Source organism: Zootoca vivipara, chromosome 4, assembly GCF_963506605.1.
Source record: "Zootoca vivipara chromosome 4, rZooViv1.1, whole genome shotgun sequence".
In the NCBI taxonomy this organism is placed as follows: Eukaryota; Metazoa; Chordata; class Lepidosauria; order Squamata; family Lacertidae; genus Zootoca; species Zootoca vivipara.
Window position 1 is genome coordinate 26015962 of NC_083279.1, and position 22962 is coordinate 26038923.

General features: G+C 42.6%; 1 protein-coding gene across 1 annotated transcript; it reads right to left on the minus strand.

Annotated features, from left to right (window-relative positions):
• Window positions 1-2: 2 nt before the first annotated feature.
• Window positions 3-19763, minus strand: SLC5A7 (solute carrier family 5 member 7). Its single transcript, XM_035116029.2, has 9 exons — window positions 19714-19763; window positions 18317-18544; window positions 13114-13227; window positions 11384-11539; window positions 7634-7782; window positions 4108-4251; window positions 3129-3282; window positions 1628-1845; window positions 3-689 (listed from the first exon to the last, which is right to left on the minus strand). The coding sequence occupies exons 2-9, from the start codon at window positions 18492-18494 to the stop codon at window positions 75-77; spliced, it is 1728 nt and encodes a 575-aa protein (XP_034971920.1). The 5' UTR covers window positions 18495-18544; window positions 19714-19763; the 3' UTR covers window positions 3-74.
• Between the last annotated feature and the right edge of the window lie 3199 nt (window positions 19764-22962).

A 22962-nucleotide genomic window follows, 5' to 3' on the forward strand; every position in this document is an offset into this window, starting at 1 on the left:
GATCTCCCTTTGTTGCATACCCTGTTGCATTGTGGGGGATGTGAAAGCGACCTCTCTCCTCCGTTGGGCCGTTGTCAGTTATCTTCTGCTGTGGATACATCGGGACTTGAATCAATATCACTGAAGGCCTCTTTGTTTGTGAAGGTGGTGCTTAGAGCCAAACTGTGCCGAGGGTTCACAGGGGCCAACTCGTTTAAAACAATATTGTCACTTTTCACAAGAGTGGCCTTGTCCATGTTCTCCTTACTATGCTTCGCAACAACGGCATCCAAGAAGTCAAATTTGGGTGACAAAGTGCCGCTTTCGAATAAGTATTTTGCCAGATAGGATACTCCAATGTTAGTGAAGAAAGAGGTAAGCATGGCTATTGTTTTAAAAGGGAACCTCTGAATTTGCTGTTCTTGATCATAACCAGGATACAAAATCAAGGGTTGCAAGTGCAAATACGGTTCTCCTCCAGTAATTCGGAGTATGACACCAAACAGATACCCTACAACGGCACCGTAGGTGTTGGTTCCTTTGATGAAGAGGACACACAAGAGCTGGGGGAAGATGATGATGTAAACCAGGTCAGAGCTGAGGTACCAGAGCCCATAAACCGACTGAGCTAGTAGGGCCATTAGTGTTGCTGCTGCTCCAAACACAAAAATGGTAATTCGCATGACCCAGACTATTTCTTGGTCTGACGCCTGTAAAAGAAAGGAATGGGATTGTATTGTTTTCTACCACTGAGTTTTCTTACAAGAATATCCATAAAGGACAGAAATATATAGATTTAACGCAATTAGCGGAAAAGAAACACTTGAATCTTAGACATCCATAACCAAAGTGACCTGAAAGGATTCTGATATTTATCAAGTTCACTCTTCAAATCTCCAATGACTACAGAGCTTTGGAGAGGAAATCCCGTTGTAGGACATGGTACTTAATATTACTGAAGTTAAGAACAGATCTCGAAATATCACAGACTATGAGCTGTATACAATAGAACAAACATTGGTTGCAGCATGAGGTTAATCTGGAGAGACCTAAACAGTGATCCCAGATTTGGAAGACACATTAAGCCAAACTATGACTTAGCTCAGTGCAGTGCCACAGCAAAATTAGAAGGGAGGACTGTGAATCATCTTCAACAGCTAGCTTGAACTGAGGCAGACGATCATTGCTCAGAATATACAACCACTGAGTATACCAAGAAAATCTGGGCTTCTTTGTGTACCAATTTAATGTGTGCTCAAGGTATTGAATTGCCTTCCCTTGTTCCTTATGGGTGGAACTGGGAAGGCATTTGCACACAGCCCAGAGTTTCAGGGCATCAGAAGCTGCAGTTGTAGCTTCCTTATATCCAGCACTATTTTTCTAGAAAAAGAGGTGCTGGAACTCACAATCAGCACCTCCCACATTCTCTTGGAATGGCAATGGCACCCACCTGAGAGATGCTGGAACTAAGTTCTGGTGAGTTCTAGCTGAAAAAAAACCCGCCCTGCTCATATCTCTATATTTTGTGCAGCTCAGAAACAATTAAGTGCTCATTTTTCTTTCTCTGTTCATTGTGTCACCAGCCACTATTGACAGCATGGTTAATCCTATCGCAGAACGAAACTGTGGTTGCAATAGTGAATCTTACACTTTGCCGAAAAGAAAGCTGGTAGATGTTCCGGGCAAACATGGAACTCGCCGATAAGATGGAAGAGTCAGCAGATGACATGACAGCAGCAGAAACTGCCCCGAGGCCGAAGAAGGAGATATATACTGGGCAAAGGTACTGGAGGACGATGGGTAAAATCATGTCAGCTTCATAGTTGTCCTTGGGGTCTGAATTACCATAGTCCGTCTGGTTCCAATCTGTAATGCAAACATGTGAGTATTATGACCAGATCCACTAATGAAGCTTCAACTTCTGCACTGAGAGAAGCGTTTGGAGCCCAAGGACTGCATTTCATTTTGGAGAAACTTTTTCAGGGGTGTCCACTGCCAGTGGTGGTTGTGGCCAGAGACAAAAGTTGGGTGGATCAATGGATGCGATTCTTACCTTTGACAACAGGCTACGTCGCACTCACCTAAAACTCAGGTTTTTACACCAATTCACGTCTCCTTCCAGACAAGCAGAGCACATTGTCACAGTTCAAGGACACCTTCCAGCTAGGCAAAAACTCTCAAGGAAGGTGTGAGGCAAAAGCAAGGAGAGGTGTTGCTTTGGCAGGAGCAATGAGGCAGTGAAACAACTGAGGACCAGATAAATCCGCCTGGAGGACTACATCTTGGCCCTGAGCCTGATGTTATCTACCTCTGCATTAACCCTTCTTTTATAAGAGTAGTATTTCCAAGTATGAGGGGTGTGTGTGTGTGTGGGTCTATCTATATCTCTATCTCTAATCTATCTATATGATTTTGGGATGGGATGGGATGGGGAGAAAAAAGACTTCCCAAGATCACCCACCTATATGTATTTTTTTTACTACTTTATTTTCCAGTTTCTAAAAATACACATAACTAACAATCCCCATATCCCCACCCGAAGTGCTGAATCCAGATTTTCTAAGGGTCAAACTAGATGCTACATGTATGGTCACATTTAATAAACAATTTGACCCTTAGAAAACCTCGATTCAGCCTTTGCTTGGTAGGTGACCTTGGGGACATCCACACATTTAACATGTGATAATGTAAATGTTCTATGCATCTCTGCGTGCTTTAAAAAAGGAACTTCAAGGGGAATCAAATCCAGACTGCAGTGCAGAGGACCTTTCCCTCCATGTCATGGTCCCGATGGAACTTCCCCCCTCACCTACAAAGCTGCTGTTTGCCCAGAAAGGAAGCTGCTATTTATGCCAGTACCAGCTTCCCTGGTGGGTCAAAAAATATCTTCAGCAGAAGGGAAAGTGCTAATCCCTTTCACCACTCACTGTGGTCCTGATCATTGTCCGAATACTGCATTGCAAAATTGGGATAAGTGCAAATTTCTATGGATAGTTATGTTTCATTTTGCATATTGTTTCAGAAAGTGCAAATTCTATAGATTTCCTTTTAAATGAGAATTGAATTGGATTTCTTCGCCGTCCCTGCAGTAATGGCATTCCCTTTGTACCCCCTGCTTTAAGTAACGGCGATCTGGACACTCAGTGTACCTGTTGATGCACCAATGGCACCAATGAGAATGGCAGGCACTGCCATCACAAGACATCCAAAAGCTGCCAGAAAGGATAACACTTGTGCATAGGTAGCAGAAGAGGAAGAGAGAACTCGCTGGAAATATGCTTGCCATGGGATTCCTCCTAATGTCTGCAAATAAAAATAAGGAAACCCTCCATCATTTCTGGGCTAACAAGAAGATCATTTGAGTTCATTTGAATGCTACTATTTTACTATTTCAGAATGATTTCACCCAGTATTTAAACCTGTAATCATGAAATAGCTGCACCTTCAGCTTGAAAATGTATTTAAAAACAAATATTGGAAGGGTTTTTTCATGATGGCAACATGTGGGATTGAGGCAAGAAGGTATTTGCTCCCATAAAGCTAGATTTGCTCAGGTACCATTGCTCCTTGGCCCAAGGGTCTAGAGAGCAGCATCAGAGGAGAACATGGATGGAAATTTTCAGCATCCCACACTTGTTAAAAACACAGCAGGAAAGGTCGACCCCTCAGTCTTTTAACATCAGGAACACTTGTGCTCTCTTATTTCTGAACAAAGTGTAATCCCCCCAAAAACCCTGGTTGTAATCCAAAAGAAGGGACACACACTTCCAGGTTTGACATGGTTGTAATCCAAAATGGTTGTAATCCAAAATGGTTGCAAACCAAGGTACCACTGTATTGGTATCCCACCTTCTCGTTCCCTTTAAGTACAGATTCAGTCATCTAATGTACCTCAGTATCCAGACAATCCAAATATTATAAGAGTTTCCTAAGTCACCTGCAACACTTTTTCAAAACTGCTACATTAATGCATGATAACTGTTAAGTGGCGTGTTGGTTTGCTTCAACATATGCTTAGATAATTAAAAAGCAGTAATTGAGCATCTCTTGCTTAGTTGGTTTGTAATTGTAGAGTTTTTAGAATAAAACTGTGAGTGTCAGGCCATGGTTTGTCACAGGAGTGCTCACCAATAAGAGGAAATTGTCAATCCACTTGTAGATATCAGGTTTTTTAATGGTTCCAAGCCAAGGCTCCTGAAAGACATTGTGTACAGCTGTGTATCCAATATCTGTCACTGCAGGATGGGACATGGCAAATGGAACACTGATCCACTATAATAAAAGAGAAGCTATCATTCAAAACTGGGCACTAAGGAAATAATGAAGAAATAGCAGCAATATAAGATTACTTAATATCCCCCTTTTTTTCTTTTTAGCATTATTCAGGTCCAAATATAGATTTCTATAGCTAAGAAAATACAGGCATTACTTTTTCTGATCACCAGGATTTCTTTCAACCAGAAATAAAATTCGACACAGAACATAGGTAACAGCAGATTAAAATGGAAACATAAAATGAGTATATTGCAGACAGGATATTTTCTAAGCTGAGCTTATAGGGCAGGTGTAATTCCTGCCCTACCTTGAATGAGATTGATAAAGACCTGTGAATGTAATAATAATAATAATAATTTATTATTTATTATTTATGGATTTCCCCAGCCACTCTGGGCGGCTTCCAACAAAATATTATAATACAATAGTCTGCCAAACATTAAAAGCTTCCCTAAATAGGGCTGCCTTCAGATGTCTTCTAAAAGTCTGGTAGTTATTGTTCTCTTTGACATCTGGTGGGAGGGCATTCCACAGGGCGGGTGCCACTACCGAGAAGGCCCTCTGCCTGGTTCCCTGTAATTGGCTTCTCGCAGCGAGGGAACTGCCAGAAGCCCCTCGGCGCTGGACCTCAGTGTCCGGGCAGAATGATGGGGGTGGAGACACTCCTTCAGGTATACTGGACCAAGGCCATTTAGGGCTTTAAAGGTCACCACCAACACTTTGAATTGTGCTCGGAAACGTACTGGGAGCCAATGTAGGTCTTTCAAGACTGGTGTTATGTGGTCTCGGCGGCCGCTCCCAGTCACCAGTCTAGCTGCCGCATTCTGGTTTAGTTGTAGTTTCTGGGTCATCTTCAAAGGTAGCCCCACATAGAGCACATTGCAGTAGTCCGAGCAAGAGATAACTAGAGCATGCACCACTCTGGCGAGACAGTCCCCGGGCAGATAGGGTCTCAGCCTGCATACCAGATAGAGCTGATAGACAGCTGCCCTGGACACAGAATTGACCTGTGCCTCCATGGACAGCTGCGAGTCCAAAATGACTCCCAGGCTGCGCACGTGGTCCTTCAGGGGCACAGTTACCCCATTCAGGACCAGGGAGTCCTCCACACCTGCCCGTCTCCTGTCCCCCCCAAAACAGTACTTCTGTCTTGTCAGGATTCAACCTCAATCTGTTAGCCTCCTCCAGACACTCACACAGGACCTTCACCGCCTTCACTGGTTCTGATTTGAAGGAGAGGTAGAGCTGGGTATCATCCGCATACTGATGAACCCCCTGATGATCTCTCTCAGCGGATGCATGTAGATGTTGAAAAGCATGGGGGAGAGGAGAGAACCCTCAGGTACCCCACAAGTGAGAGCCCAGGGGTCTGAACACTCATCCCCCACCACCACTTTCTGAACATGGCCCAGGAGGAAGGAGCGGAACCACTGTATAACAGTGCCCCCAGACTCCCAGCCCCTCTAGACAGTCAGGAGGATGTTATGGTCGATGGTATCAAAAGTCACTGAGAGATCCAGCATCAGGGGCGTAGCCAGGATGAAAATTAGGAGGGGCAAGGGGCGGGGCCAAGGGGCAGGGCCAAGGGGCGGGGGGAGGGACCACAGTGGGGCAAGGAAAGCTCCCTTCTCCCTTGCCAGCTTTCCTTCCACCCGCACCGGCGATCGCGGAGGGGGAGGAGGGGATCAGAGCAGCCCGATTTCGGGCTGCTCCGACCCCCTCCTCCCCCTCCTCGAATGGCAGGGGCGAGGGGGCACCAGGAACAGCCTGAAATCGGGCTGCTCCGACTCCCTCCTCCCCCTCCGCGATCGCCGGGGCGGGTGGAGGGAAGGCCCCAGAGCCGCGCAAAGCGGTTGCCTGGCTTTCCCTCCGCCCGCCCCACAGCCAGCCAGGGAGAAGGGAGCTTTCTCCCTGGCTGGCTGTGGGGCGGGTGGAGGGAAAGCCCCAGAGCCGCGCAAAGCAGTTGCCTGGCTTTCCCTCTGCCCGCCCCACAGCCAGCCAGGGAGAAGGGAGACGTCCCTTCTCCCTGGCTGGCTGTGGGGCGGGCAGAGGGAAAGCCCCAGAGCCACGCAAAGCGGTTGCCTGGCTTTCCCTCCGCCCACCCCACAGCCAGCCGACTAGAAGGGACGTCTCCCTTCTCCCTTGCTGGCTGTGGGGCGGGCGGAGGGAAAGCCAGCCAAACGCTTTGCGCGGCTCTGGGGCTTTCCCTCCACCCGCCTCACAGACAGCCAGGGAGAAGGGAGACAGCACCGGGCGGGCAGCGGGGCAGGCTGGCCAGCGGCCCTGCTTCTAGGGGGGGGCAACTTCCCCCCTGCCTACGCCCATGTCCAGCATGTATTGTGCAGGATATTCTCTTCTGAAGAGTGAGGACACACTATGCAGTCTTTTACAACCAAAACGCATACACAAGCTATAAATCAACAAAACTAAGCTTTAAAATGGATAGACCCACCAAAATAAAACATTGATTTTCCCTTTCAAACAAACATCAAGCCAAAATCAAATGGCAATGAAGTATCTCTGGAAGATACTTGGGTTCTGATTCTGCTAAGTTTCCAATGGGAAAGAATGTGGACATTTCTCTGTGCACCCTTATCACATGAATTAAACACAAAGTTAAGGTGTTGCTCTGATTAATTTTGGATATAATAGCTGTAAAATATAAACTGACATATATATATATATATATATATATATATATATATATATATATATATAGTCAAAGCCAGCCTCTTGACTTGAAGCATAATAGGGATCCAGTGTAGGAACAGAGCAGTGGTCTAGTAATCACTCTTGTCAGAAGACAATTGTGTCTACCACTACGTATCATGGGCTGCACCACACACAAGTCATTATAGTAGTCCAGCCTTAAGGGTCACAAGGGAATCACAAAGAGTCCAGTGTTTCTCAGACTTGAGCCTTCAGCTGTAGTTGGATTACAACTCCCATCATCCCTAGCTAGCAAGACCATTGGTCAGGGATGGTGGGAGTTGTAGTTTAATAACAGCTGGGGACCCAAGTTTGAGAAACACTGTGGGAACAGTAATAGTATTCAATCTGGACAATTTGCTATTGCGGTAAGGTTGTCCTGTTGTTGTAAAGAGGTAGGCACAAAACATATTTGGTTCTAGTTCTTTCCTGACCAACAGGAGTCAGTTAAAACTGTAAACTTTGCAAAGGAACAAGGCATGTTCCTTCTGCACATACTACAGATACTATAATCATAATTGCACCTGTACAGTTTGACTGATGAGAACATAATTCCCTCCTTCCACCAACCCACAGAGTTATTCAGCACCTCTCTCACAATTCAGGCTTAAACAAAGCATTTGCAAGACAACCATAGTTTCAGACACATAAATATTATACAGAAACTTACCAGTCCAAGGAAAATGCAGAACAGCTGGACCACATCAGTATAGGCTACTGAGTAAAGTCCACCCACCAGTGTGTACAGAGTTGCAATTAGGGCAGAAATACCAACTGAAATATTGATATTGACATCAATGATCACACTTATGGTGGCACCTGCAGCAGAGGTTGGGGTTAAGGAAGGGAAACAAACCTATTTTAGAAATGCATGCCCTTTTCAATGTGTTTCAGTTTGCCCCAGTTTCTAAGACAACACTACTGCTTGCTGGAATCTTTTAGGACAGATTCAGAAATAGTCTAATCATTTGTAGGGAATTTATACTTTTTTTGCATTCTGCAAGTTTGTTTGTTCTACAACTATGTCTTTTTAGAAGTCCAAGGTACATTGATTTCTTAATTTAAAAAGTGGTTGCTTCTTGAAAATATATCCACGTGGTATTTTCTCAAAACTACCACTGTCAGGTTGCTCTTCCACATGATAGAGTGTTTCAAAGTCTCCACTGGCCATCATTAGAAGCATTCAGCGCTGGTGTGAAAATTCTGTAGGCCAAGCAGAAGAATTGCATGAAGCACTACCGATATCACCACAAACTATCCTGTTTGAAAAGTGACACCTGCATGTAGAGTTGTGAAAAGAAAGCACAGGAAAAAGGAAGAAGATCTGGCGAACCCTGAGTTCTGTAACAACAAAACTCTCCAAACTTGCACAAAGTAATTAGGAGGCAAAAATGTTCAGTGTATGCTGACATATTGTACTCTAATTTTAAAGGCAGCTCCAGTCTCTGAGATGAAATGCTAAAGGCATACCTAGAGGGGTAGGCGCCGATCTGCTTTGGGGTTTAAGTCAAAAGCCTGGGCCAGATTCAACTAAATAGTTGTGCTAGCAGGAATTAAACCCTCTGCTTTCTCCCCTTTTCCTCACCTCCATTAGCTGTGTGTGTGTGTGTGTGTCTGTGTGTGTGTTGTCAGCTCTCAGGGCAGTGCATTTGGGTGGGGGAAGAGGGGAGATAATTCCATCAGAAAAAGAACCTAAACACACACACACACACACACACACACACACACACACACACACACACACGATCTCTTGAGTTGTGATCTGATAGCCCTAGATCTAGAATTTAAAAAAATCTATCCACCCAGAAGAGATCTTTTCCTTTGACATTCAATAATGCTATATGGCAGCTACACCTCCTATAGCCTCTCTTTCATGGAGAGGCTTCACGTGACAACTTGCTGTTCACTTTCTTTGGCACAATAGGGTCATCCACACTATGGCTCAATTTCACTGCACTTAATTGCTATGCACTTGATGGCTTGCCGCTGAATAGTGGGGTTACCTGACCCCACTTAAAATGTTGCATTTGAGGTGATGTGTCAGTTCTATCTGTGGTGTTAAATCTGCAACAGTCTTTCTGAGCATTCATGATCACACATGTATGAGTGAACCAACACTAAGTGGATTGGAAGGACCAACAAGCTTATGGTATACTTGAATATGTTGCTCTCCAAGGTCCTAGCTCAGAGTTGATTTTGCCCATGCATTTTGTTGCCTTAACACTTATAACTGATAAATTCCACCTAGCTCCTAGACTGCAAGTTGCCCTTTTATGAGCCTACCAGATTGAAAGGCATTCACAGTGCTCGCTTTCTCATTGTGAAACCACAGAAAATCTTTATTAAGTTTGAGCTGTGCTTTTTAAAAAAGAGGAACAAAAGAACACGTTTTAAATTCCCTGTTTAAGCCACTCAGTTTCCATCACCTCAGCATGCAGTTATTCTCAGACTCTTGAGCACTTGCAATAAAATTATGGTTAAAAAGCTCCCCATTGATTTCCAGTTAATCAGAGCACAGTTGGAAAGAAGGCTGATTATTTTATTTTTAAGAGTGCAACACCAAACAGCTTTATATATGCAGTTGATGTGTGTGTGTGTGTGTGTTTTTTTTAAAGTAGAGAAAGTTGCAAAGGTCACTTACAGTAATTCATCTGAATGCCCCCCCCCCGAAATGCTAGAAGAGCTATCTAACTTGGTTCTTGCAACAGAATGAAAAACATTCAGATACAAAATTCCACCAGGGACTGAAATTCAGTGATTTCAAAAACTCTAGATAATAATTTTGTACATGAAGTTTCAATGGAATGCATCATGCAGTTTCATTACTACCAGTTGAAAAAAGATCTTTTTCACATGTTAGAGAAGTGCAAACACACATTAAAAAAACACACACTCTCTCTCACACTCTTTATACAAAATATGAAATGCAGAAATAGCACAGACACAGGTTTATGTGTGCACAGACAATCCTGTAGGTATGTAGCATGTTAACTCTTTCATATGTGGGACATGCCACTAGCTCCTCTACCAACCAAACTAGATCCTAGATTTTAAGGCTGCAATCTTATACTTATCTGGTAGTAAGTTCTATTTAACTCATTGGGTCTTATTTTTGAGTAGATCTGTATAGGATTGCATTGCACATCATTAGTTCAGATTAAAAGATATACAGTGGTACCTCTGGTTACGAACTTAATTCGTTCCGGAGGTCCGTTCTTAACCTGAAACAGTTCTTAACCTGAGGTACCACTTTAGCTAATGGGGCATCCTGCTGCCGCCACACCACCGCCGCATGATTTCTGTTCTCATCCTGAGATAAAGTTCTTAATCCGAGGTACTACTTCCAGGTTAGCTGAGTCTGTAACCCAAAGTGTCTGTAACCCAAGGTACCACTGTATGTATTCTACATTATTTGATCAGTCCTAGTTCATTGCATGCAGCAGAATTATGAAAAAAAAAATTCCCATGAAATATTCTATGGTAATCAAAGTACAATACCCACACACTAGTAATGAAAGATATAATTGCTGTGTTTTGAGCCCTTCACTACAAAGGCTGAATTGTTTAAATCAACAAGAGCATTTTCAATTGCAATGTAATCTCTTTAATATTAAAACAAGTTGGGTAGCTAAAGCCTTTCATGATGAATCTTCTCAAATGTTACTATAAATAACGATGGTTCTTATTTTGCAGTCAGTTTTCTGATAAGCAAGTATCACCACATGACTAGGGTCACATGATTTTATGGTGAGCATTTGGATTTAGCATTTCTCTATGCCAGTGTACTTCAGGCTTGAGTCTCCAGATATTACTATACTTCAATTCCCACTGTGCCCAGTCAGCTTAGCCAAACATCAGGGATGAGGGAGTTGTATTCCAGCAACATCTAGAGACCCAAAGCCGAAGAAGACTGCTCTATACCACATGGATTGTTAGCATTTGTATTGATCGCTTTTCAAAAGTTGTCCTGGAGCCACTGATTGGATTTCTTGGCTCCATGCTAAAAGGTAAAGGGACCCCTAGTAAAAGGTAAAGGGACCCCTGACCAGTAGGTCCAGTCATGACTGACTCTGGGGTTGCGGTGCTCATCTCACGTTATTGGCCGAAGGAGCTGGCGTACAGCTTCCAGGTCATGTGGCCAGCATGACAAAGCCGCTTCTGGCGAACCAGAGCAGCACACGGAAATTCTGTTTACCTTCCCGCTGTAGCGGTACCTATTTATCTACTTGCACTTTGACGTGCTTTCGAACTGCTAGGTTGGCAGGAGCTGGGACCAAGCAAAGGGAGCTCATCCCGTCGCAGGGATTCGAACCGCCAACCTTCTGATTGGCAAGCCCTAGGCTCTGTGGTTTAACCCACAGCGCCACCCACGTCCCCACCCACCCGCATCCTTACCTAATTCTTTACCCGTATTCCTTACCTAATGCAGAAAAGATGGCTGCAGCCCAGAACATTTCCCCCATTACAGCAGGTATGAAGATAAGCCCTCCCATTCGTTTTCCATAAATTTGCTGAAAGGGGTCCAACATTGTCACATAGCCTTTGGAGCGCATGGGCTTTGCAAAAAACAAACCACCTGAAGCAACAAACATGAGAAAGACAATAGACATGAATAATAGCAAGTGATCTCAGACATGCCTGGTTCCATGTAAGCCCCATCTCCAGTAATCAATCAAAACCTGTGGTTCTGCACTATTTTAATATATTTTCCCATTTAATAGAAGACTTCAGATATTCAGTGGTGTCTTGGGGTTGCAGTGCTCACCTGACCTCCTGACAGCTGAGTCACCGCTGGGAGGAGAGGGAAAGGGGTGAACTGGCAGGAAGGTGGGGGGTGCAAATGGACTGGTGGAGGCAAGCCAGTGCATTTGCACCACACCGATCTCCCCACTGCCTTACCCCCACCCCCCACCCCCGTTTTGGTAAGTGGCGGTGATTCAGCAAAGGGGACCATGAGATTTTGATTATAAGTACCACCTCGAACTTATGGACATGTTTCACAACCATACATAGGCAGATGATTCCTGTTCTTGTCTCTGAGAGAAAACATCCTGTTCACATAGGGGGAAGTGAATGTATCGACTGCAAATTACTTTTCATCTAGATGAGAAGAAGGAAAATCCCTCCCATATTCAAGACTCTGGAACAGTTCCCTCCTTAAGGGCCACTGAGACAGACCTGAATGAAGTAAATAATTGCACCATTCAAATTCAGATTATGCCCAATTGCATTCTGTCTCGGGATGCAAGCAAAAATGTTAACTTTGTGAAGTGCTGAAAGCATTGAAAAGATTTTGGATTCTCATGAATTCCTTAGTTTGGTGCAGGCAACCAAATAATGATGGTGCTTAGCAGTTTTAATGTGCTGCTACATTACTAAGCTTGTGAGTAACATAACTGGTGTCTAAGCACAGACTAGGGCTTTCCCTCTACCCATAATAAACTGTCCAATGCACTGTTACTAATTACTGCCAAAGAAATGGCAATCTGGTCATGGGATTGGCTCTTGTTGCTGGCAGCCTTACTCATCATCACAAAGGTGTATTGAAAAAAAGTACACATCACAGAGAATACCTGTGACAATTGTATTAAAGCTCCCCTCCTCTCCAAGATCCTTGCAATGTGTACTTAAACAAGACTGCTGTTATATTGCAGGTATGTACTGCAACTTTGTTCTTAACACAATGCTATCACATTATTGTTGTCTTATAGTGCAACAAAAACCGGTCAAAAATAAACTGAAACATTTGTGGCATAACAAGTTACAGGATTTCAACAGGAAGTTATGACATATGTACTGATTCAGGTTGAAGCAGTGTGACTGCCCCAAACAGTGTTATAAGTGGGAATGAGTCTTACTGTCCCAATAACATCATGAGCAGAAAATCACCAAGAATGCACAAGTAAAATGATGTCCGGAGAAGCCCCATGTCTTACTGTAGGCCAGTTAAACATAGGTCCCATGGGCATGTCATGTCTCAAGTGCTGAGTCCCTCCTTCCCATTACCCAGAAATATGTCGTAATGAAAAGAGGAACAAGGAGACAGTCTTCTAGCTGGTGGGCTCAGAGAAACAATTCATTTTAGCTTAAGCTTCAACTATAGTGTATCAACTAAACTTGACATTTGCTTGGGTCGTAATTCCAGCTTACCTACGACAAGGCTAAGTGAATATCCAATGGGTGCCTGGGCCCAGGCCAGCCCATAGCCTGGTACATACACAGCCTCCGCTGTCCCGTTTATATAACCTCCTCCAACCCAGGTGGCTGAAGAAATGGAGATAAGCATTAAAGCATGTCATAGATATGAAAAAGAAAAACAACATCCTTTATTTGTGCATCAAACACAGAATCGTAGAGAGGAACAAAAGTTGCATCTCGGCTAAAGAATTCATACTGGTAGTAGATTTACAGCACATACTCAATCAAATCTACTAAGACATTCATTCTATTGAATTCAGCAAGGCTTACTCGCAGGTAAGTGGCTTGGGACTGCAGCCTTAGCTACTCTACAGAACTAGAGATAACTAAGAGAGAGAGAGAGAGAAAGGTAAACTGTAATAATCTAGTACACCCACCCATGTGTTAACCTTGACATCATTTGCTATTTTATTTCAGATGCATGGCTGAATTAAGCTTTGGCTTTACTCTTATGTTTTGCCTGCACACACACAGGAAATGGCAGCATCTGTGATGTAGCTCTCTCCTGAGCAGCTAATGAGTTGATTCTCAGTGGCGTCTCCATCAAATTTTTTTTTGGGGGGTGTTGAATGCTCTTAGGCAGCTCACAGACAGAACAGATATGTTATTGTTATGAGTTTGGTGGGGGAGGAATAGGCTGTATGCTGTATGCTGAGATCCTTTGCCTGGGTCTCCCTCTAGTTCTTGGAATAGCCAGGCTAGCTTCCTGATGAGGTGATTGCCTGGGTGATGGGCCATTAGGGGGAACAAAGGAAGTGGATCTGTGTGAGATGGCAAATGGGTGGGGCGCCCTCCCCCAACTTGTGGGTAGTTGAGAGCAGAGTGTAGAGTGATGTAAGCTAGAAGCAAAGCTTGATGTAGTAGTATAACATCATAACATAATGTGGGTAGTTATTCTTCCTGTGATCTTGCTGAAGGCAATTGCTGGTCTATCATCAGACTGCACACCACCACCTAGTTCCTGACTCACTGTGGGATAAAATCCCCACAGACTGAAAGGGATACAATAAAGCATTCATCCAGTACCATGTTTCTGGTGGTTTAGTGATGGATAACAGACATAAACAGAGGTTGTGTGGAGCATGTATCCTGATACTAATTCCGTACATGCTACCAATCTCCCCACAATGGAAGAGTCGCATGGGGAAAATAATGGCAAAACTTCTGTTGCTATCTGCTCTGCTTGTGGTCATGGCAGAGAAGCTTGCCGTGTACTTAGCATGGTTGCCTGTCAAGAAAATGCAGTGGGATGACACAGATGGTCAATACCGCTAACAATCCTTTGTGTGTGTCCGTGTGTTATAGATATATGGGTAGATTCTTAATCTTCTTTATTAAGTGAAGCACATACATGATCTGCTGAGTGATTTTGCCAATTACTGAAGCTCAGAACTGCTGACTCTTCAGGTTAATTTCATTTTATCAATATTCAGTTCATATCTGAGGTGTTTGGGGGTTGTTGTTGTTGTTTAAATCCATTAAAGAACACCACCACCTAGGGTGATGCCTTATTAAGTAATACTCAGATTAGACCGCTTCAAATTGGTGGATTTAAGTTACATGGGAAGATTGATTTCAGTGCCTTCACTCTGAGTATGACTAACAGCAGAATTCACCCCACGACTTTATTGTTATCTGTTCAACAGGAGGATTATCAAATACCAGACCTGCTTTACAGCCAATTTCTATACTTTGCCAAAAACATTCCTGTCAGTGCGAATGACTCCCAAGTCATTTTCAGACAAATTTACTCACCCCCCCCAAAATCCATGCACTAAGATTGTTTCATCTCCCTTAAGCAAAGTGCTGAACTGTATGCTTACCTCAGAGACTCTGCATAGAGCCGAGGGTTTCTACAAGCCACAGTCTGTCTCCTATGCAACACGGTTACAGATAGATATTGCCAGAGTCATGCAGCTGTTATCATTATGCCATATAGAGATTCATTGTATATTGTTGTAGTAGTTATTTACAATTCTCCCTCACGCTTCCTCACAAGAAGCCCAGTTCAGCAAACATAAAACAAAACAGGTTTGTTTTTTTAAAATGTCCACCCCCCCCCAGCCTTCTTTTGGAGCCCATTTCTTACACCCGCAGTTGGTGTTTGGGATATAAATTTAGCAAATCAAAAACAGTATCTGAATCTGGAGCTGTCTTTCATCTGGTTTTAAGAGCATTTGCTAGGGCGACAAATGGCAGAGTTTTGATTTTAATATCAAGGCGGTCCCTCCCCACCCCTGGTAATCTTAACTCAGGGTATTTTAAAATTAGGGAATCTTACATTGAAATAAAGTTACAAATTCAGTCAACAAAAGGGAAGAATACATGTAACTATGCAAAAGGGTAGGTAATTAAGGAGAGAAGGAAACAGACTGCAATCTTCTGCCTCTTTAGAGTAATCCCTGTTTAACACAGAGAGTTGTCTCCAATGCCAGTCTCCTCCTCAGAGCCCTACCCACTGACATTAAAGGACATGACTAATTTAGGTGCATTCATTTCAAAGGTCTACTCTGAATATATTAGTTGGATATAACCCTGTGAGCCTTACTTCAGAGTAAACACATAGGATTGTATTGTTATTTATTACAGTCCATGGGGGTCTACTGTGGATCAGCTTCTGGGGCAAATAGAATACAACAATCTAAGAACAAGCTCGTTGACTATCTTGGGTGTGTAGACAAAATGTGTAGCTGAATTGTAGACAAAAGTGTGCACCTGTATTTTAGTGGAATGCAATCAATTCCAAACTCAGGAAGTTCATTTATTTTGGAGATGAGATTTTAACTTTTTTTAATACTAGGAAAAACGATTATATATGTGGTGCTAGTTAAATGTGTGTTTGCTATTCCTGGTGTCTAAATCTGTTTAAATGTGTTGTTTCTTTTTAGTCCCGCCAGTAGGATTTGTTTGCATTTTGTGAACAGACACATTTAGCTTTGAATTCTTTTCTAAAATTTAGATGTTTTGCAGTCTTATTTGTCTTGTAGATATCATTGAAGACATTTTGCCACTTTCTAAATATTTATTAACACCAGTAATCACAGTGGACAGCTGGTGCTTCTCCTGACGAAACTGCCTGCAAAATTCTCATAATTTTCACGGCTGGCAATCAGTTCTGTTGACAGAACTGCATCTAGTTTCCTTTGAAATGTTAGAACCTTTTATTCCTGGCTGACAAAACACAGATCAGCAAACATCCCCCTGGCTGCTATTTTACAATTTGCACACTAAAAATCACTGCATAATTACTTACACTGCAAAAGTATAAATGCCAGCATAATTGGGAATTATAACCCTACCAAATACTCTCTTTTCTTTACATGGTGTATGAGTGGGTTCTGTAATGTGGCAGCTGTAGTCACCCTGGAAATCTTAGAAACTCCCATGGCATACACCAAGGTCCTCTGCCCTCCCAATTTTTAAAATTTAAGTTTTCCAGGAGAGGTATTTAGCTGTGGAAGTATGGCCTGGTTTTTTTTTGTCTGCATTTCTTTCATTTGTGAGGTGTGTGTGTATGTTTTGCCTATTTGGGGTGTTGTTGTTCAAAGTATCGCCACTTTTTCTTCTGTGAAATGAGTATTTTGTGGTGTTCACAACTGTTTCTTAGATTTTAAAAATGTGTCCCTGGACCTAAAAAGGCTGGGGACCCCGAGTGCATGGCTCCAGAATCTAACATTTTAGACAAAGAGTCTTGCGACTCTCCACTTCATCTGTGCTAATGCCACAATAAATTGATTAGCCTTCAAGACTCCTTGTTGATTTTGCTTCCACAGATTAATGTGGCCACTACTCTGGAATTTTTGTTCACAATAGGCAGCCTTTCAAATCATGAGCAATAATTACTCCTTGAAGTAAAAGGAGAATAAAGGCTCCAATTTTTTAATCAAAATGGTGGAAGAAGGCAGACTTTTACTTGCTTTAACTGATATACTATTTTCCCTCCCCAATGACAAATCTGAACCCCAACCCAGCCCGTATTTGAATGAAAATTTAAATGAAATCAACAGGAACTCATCCGTTCAACATAGTTATGCAAATTAGTGCTGGACAAGTTTAATCGTAAACCTGAAACGACTGCAAAAAGAGGGGAAGAAAACAATGAAAGAATAATCAAATTTGGAACTGAAATGGTTTTTCTTTCAAATGAATTCATCTTGTTTCTGGAGCAAAGCCCTTTATAACAAGTAGAGTGGGGACATTTCATATCTCATGCCATTTTGCATCAATCTGAAATGTCACTTTGGCAATTCTTGTAACTGAAGGCCCAGCCACAAACATTTTAAACATTTTGGTGCATGATGACTCACCGTTCGGCTCCTTTGCCCTCTCTGATGATGTCATCATGGAGTCAATGCGGCCTGACATTGTGTATAGGAAAGTAGACATGTAGATTGACCCATCATTTTCTTCTGATATCTGTGCAACATGAAGGCTACAATCCTATGTGACTCACTTGGGACTAAGTCCCATGACACAGAGTCAGACTTACTTCTGAGTAAACATGTACCAGATTGCATTGCATGAATTACTTAACTATGTTGGCTTAACTGAAAATATCTTGCCTAAATTGCTTTGAGGATCACCATGTGAAATCCCAAATTATTTGGTTAAATTATAATAAGGCTGGCCCAGTGAAATTCTTTGTGAAGCGCTACTGTAGTTGATGGCTATGTTTGGTTTAGATTTTACTTGGTGCACCTACAATGGCATCTGTCAAATATTTTGATCCTTCCCTATATGCAACATGCTTGTCCTATTCCGTGTAATGTTCAGAAGCAATAAAAATATATCTATAAAAGATGCAAGCCCCATTGATAAACTGTTCTGGCTCCTGTTGGATATTGTGAAGGTAATAGGAGATGCGACTCATTCATTAGATATTCGATAAATCATGGTTATATCGACCTGTTCATACTGCATTATTCAGTAAGCCCAGTGGGGTGCATTTTCCAGAGGTAAAAAGAAAACAGTTCTCAGTGTGACTACTCAGAAGCAACTGGTTGAAGCCTTCCTGTCAGAACTATTTATGTGGCATGCAATTTTACTGGCGGCTAAGCAGCATCGTGAAGTTCTGCCTTTGCAAGGCATACATTTAAATTCATGTCAGATGAAGGATGTAGACACTTGAATAACAGGTAAAAAGAGAGGAACATACCAGTCATGGTAAATACACCAACCAGCAAGCCAATATCTCTTCCGCCAACTATAATAGCTTCCCTACGATCTCCATCACTACCACTGTTTTTGGTTTTCCATGCAGCCCATATTCCAACAAAGAGGATAGCCAGGTAGAACACAATGATAGCAATCAGTCCCGCCACATGAAAAGCCATGTTGAAGTCTCTCGACACTTCTCTGGATTGCTATTTCATTAACATGAGAGCTAGACAAAAGGTAATAACATATTATGCATATCAGTTGTACATGGCAAAAAAACCCAACAACCCTAAGTCCAAATCAGACAATAACATGATTGTCTTATCCTACAGTTCATCCTGATATGATTATGCTACTTCAGATGTAACCTCTTTTGTTTCAGATAATCCACACACATTTCCTAAACATTGCAACATCTCCAAACAAATATTTCAATCTAAAAATCAAAGTGTCGGCTAGAAACTTGGTTGAAATAAAGTCACTTTATTTAAATCTTTCTTATAGATGATAAAATCGAAATGTCAGTTCAAAATCAAAGAATTCTCCACAAACCTCAAGAATATGATAAAAGCAGCTTAAAATGGTATACAATGGTGAGCACATTTACTTTTTTGGTTAAAAAAGAGCCAGCTCTTCCTTAACCAAAAACCAGTATAACAAAACAAATAAATTATAGCTCAAAGAATGAAGGTCAGAAACGAACAAGTTATTTCTGCCACTTTTGCAAGCGTAGTTTTCATTTTCATAAGAATGACATTTCTGTGCCTTGAGAAGGTCTGCCTCAAGTTTGCCATTAGGAGAAACTCATCACTAGAAGATTTAAAGTGTTAATAGAATCCAACAAAATCAATAGCTCACATGAATGAATGACAAAAAAAGAGTAGAACTATTATCAACAGTTGATGTACCTTAGACTGTGCCTTCCCCCCCCATTCCTTCAGAATTTACTTTTGCTTTCACAGCTAACCTACATTTAACATGGAATTGAAAAGTGTGTTTTCAATCAAAAGAAGAATGTCCATGAAAGGTTTTCTGTGTGACATAAATATTTAAGTCTCCGTACCGTAAGAATCAGAGTAAAGTGTGATCCAATTAGCTGACATAAGCAGGGGCATCCAAGTGGGGCTTGGTAATTCCTTTCCCTCTACCCAATCATTAGTGACTATTTCCTTAGAAATTGTTGATCAGCTTCTAAAGTTTGAGCAAAAGCAGGTTGCCAGAGGTGAGATTTGAGTTTACACAGCCAATTTCTAAACTCCCAGACTAGCGTCAGTAACAAGTTAGATTTATTGGATTACTCACAACCCTTGCAAAAACAGGCATTGTTCCCGGCACAACTATCACCTCCTCCCAACTCCCCCCCTTTTGTTTCACATATCCTCATCCCCAATTCACCTCTTTTTCCAGCAGATATCCTCTTCTCCCTTCTTCCTCTGTGCTCTGCCTCTACTTTCCCTTGATCTGGCATCAAGCAGCTCAATCCCAGCACCTTGTGTTCACCCACAGAGGCAGAGTGTGAGAAGCAGCTTTCCCTTTCTTTAAAGGGACAGGCACAATTGCAAAGAGCTCCAGTCCTACGAGAATTTCAGGCTAGTCTGTACACATCCAGGGTCCTGTGTAGCACAGAAGGGAAGCCAGACATCTTCCCTAAGAGGCTGAATTTCCTCACTTTTGGGGAACTGGTGCCTTCCCTCCTATTTCACCCTGTTCCCAATGGTTCTGTGAGACTACAGCTATGGAGGCAGAGCATCAGCCATCCTCAGTGGGAGAATTACCTAGGGCTCCACTCTCAAGGGAGCAGCAATTCTTTCAGGAGCCGATCAGGAACAGCAAAACAGAAGGCCCTTGGCCTGGATTAACCCAGTTTACCCAGCCCACTGAAACAGGTGCAGAAAAGATGCTGTTTCCCTTCTCCTCCCCCTCCTATTGAACCTATGCTCGTTTTGGGGCCTGCATGTGGTTATTGGATTAAAAGAGGCGATTCCATTATAAAGGAGTGGGGTGCGGAGATTGCATCCGTCAGAGCTGGGACAAACACGTCACAGGGCAAATGGGGGCTGTGGGGCAGAAATGACTCAACAGAGCGTGATCTGCTACGTGGGGGACAGAATGAAGAGAAGAGTGGAAAAAGACAATGAGTGTGGGAACGGAACATGAGACAAAATGCCAAGGGGTGAGTTTTAGGGTCCAAGACTGTATACTGAGCAATCGGGAAAGGGAGACTTCGTCAGCAGTAGAAGTTCCACTGTGTGTGTGTGTATTTGTGTGTTTGTAACATTGTTCGAAAACATTCAAGCGGCTTAAGTAAAATGATTAGATTTATTAGATTTTTATCCTGACTTGCCTGCACAAAAAGGAAAGAGCATTCATATTACTTTTGCTGAATTCAGGAATTTTAACATCAGTATGGGGATTCTCTATTGTCCCAGTAACTTGGTTGTCATAGTGTTTTGCCATAAAATGGCAAAATCCGTGCAAACCAACTCCTATAATTTCCATCCATTCCCAAATAATCTATTTTTAATTTTAATGTATTTAGTTTTGTTGTTGAGTTGTATTTTAACTAGTTGTTTTATATTTGGTGTTAGCCGCTCTGAGCCCGGCCTTGGCTGGGGAGGGCGGGGTATAAATAAATTTATTATTATTATTATTATTATTATTATTATTATTATTATTATTATTATTTCATTTGCCAAGAAGACAGAGTCAAAACTTAAAATGTTTACTCCCAGTGTATGAGAAAGCAGCTGTGCAGCAGTGTAGATGCAGAGCCTGGGAGTAAGTCCCCCAACATATGGAGGGACACAGGTTCCCCATCCCTGCTTTAGTAAATAGCTCCAGATGGAGTTACATATTAGTGACCCCATCATAAAATGAGTGCTCCTACTATCCCAGATTGTTTGGGCATCTTTCTCTGGGTGGTTAGTGTGGGATATTACACAGCCAAACATAATAGTGCATATTCACCAGTAAGAAAGGGGTTAAGGATCACAAAGTTCTGTATTGGTAGACAGGGCCATCTCAAGCAGGTCGGGCGCCCTGGCGCCATGATTGCTTTGGCGCCCCACCCTGGTGGGCGGGCGCAGCGTCCACCTGCTGACCCGGCGCCCCGCGCCACCAAAACTACCCCTAGAGCCAGGCCTGGGTAGAGAAGACTCAGATTGGTTGTGACTTCTCACCTTGGGGGAGGGAGGAAGCAAGCAAGGGTTGTTTCCTGTTCCCCCCCCTTTGAACCATGTAACTCAGCAGACATCTGAGGCTGGGGCTCCAAACTTCTGTATTTCGTAACCAAGAATACCTTACTAATGTTTCTGGTGTAGCATCACAAAAGCACTCTGATTACTGTAAGTCAGGCATCCCCAAACTGCGGCCCTCCAGATGTTCTGGCCTACAACTCCCATGATCCCTAGCTAACAGGACCAGTGGTCGGGGAAGATGGGAATTGTAGTCCAAAACATCTGGAGGGCCGAAGTTTGGGGATGCCTGCTGTAAGTAAAGCATTTAAAGCATTTAAATTTACTTAAGGATGTAGTCTATTCACTTTGAGATGGGTAGAGGTGGGAAAGTACATTATCAGTGCTTAACACTGGGATATTTGCAGGTCTAACAACCTATATGTCCCACACTTTGCAAACACTGTACATATTTCTGTTTAAAATGCTACTGGGGTCTAATTTGGCTAAAGAGTGAGTCAAGCCCACATTATTTAATTCAGGCAGTCAGCTTTTTTTTTTTTTTACTTTTGTAGTTTCCCACACAAGTGGGACTTCAGAATTAACTGGTATCCCCCAGTTATTTCCCAACAATTAGATCATTATATATGAATATCCATCCATGGCTCAGGCTGCTGATTTCTAACCCTTAAGCAACCCTTCATTTTCCTGCCTGCAGTCTTTGCTTGTGCAAGGGACATTGCTGATCAGGCTATAGGCAGGAAGAGGAAGGAATACAGTGGGAGGGGTGGGCAATCATGAAGATTGTGTGGAGTATGGGCAGAGGAAGCCCATGTCTCACGCAGTTTAATTGTACCTAGTCTGCTCTTAAGAGGGCTAGGATCCAGACTGCCTGAACAATGGCAGTTTTCAGGTGCAAGGGCACATTATCCAGGCACTTGGCTTGAGATAAACAAAACAAACAATAATAATACTGCAAGAAGTTGTATTACACTTGTTTTATTTATTGCCATACTAGCCTGAAATCCTAAGGGCATTTTTGTAGAAACAAGTTTCCACCGAAATCAGTGAAACTTGCTCAAGTTTGCATGCACAGGACCGGCTGTATAGATCAGAAATCACAAAAGGATATATAGATGCTTGATTATAGCTGCTGGGTTTACATTTCAGAGACATTTGTTTTACCTTATTAAATCTGTGCACTTGTACTGCACACAGGCGTTCTCACAGCGGCTTACAAAACTAGCTGAAAAATTCAAATGACAAATTCTGCAAAATCCGATATTTGCCCTATTCCTTACGTGCCATATTAACAAAAGTCTACAGGACTTTTTAAGTAGGATATTGCAGGTGAGACATTCAGCACATTCAGCTTACTGACTTCCTTGAACAGAACTGACATTTGAATAAGTGTCCTTAGAATAACATCCCTTGCAAACTTAATTCCTTTATGGTGCAGGCTGTTATGCAT

Bases quoted from the DNA above. Each gene is read 5' to 3' on its own strand.
- SLC5A7 (XM_035116029.2), bottom strand. From the start codon at position 18,494: ATGGCTTTTCATGTGGCGGGACTGATTGCTATCATTGTGTTCTACCTG. The intron at 13,228-18,316 runs GTATGTTCCTCT...CCATTTCTTCAG, and splicing joins TGGTGTATTTACCATGACTG to CCACCTGGGTTGGAGGAGGT. The intron at 690-1,627 runs GTAAGATTCACT...TTTCTTTTACAG, and splicing joins AGCTTTCTTTTCGGCAAAGT to GCGTCAGACCAAGAAATAGT.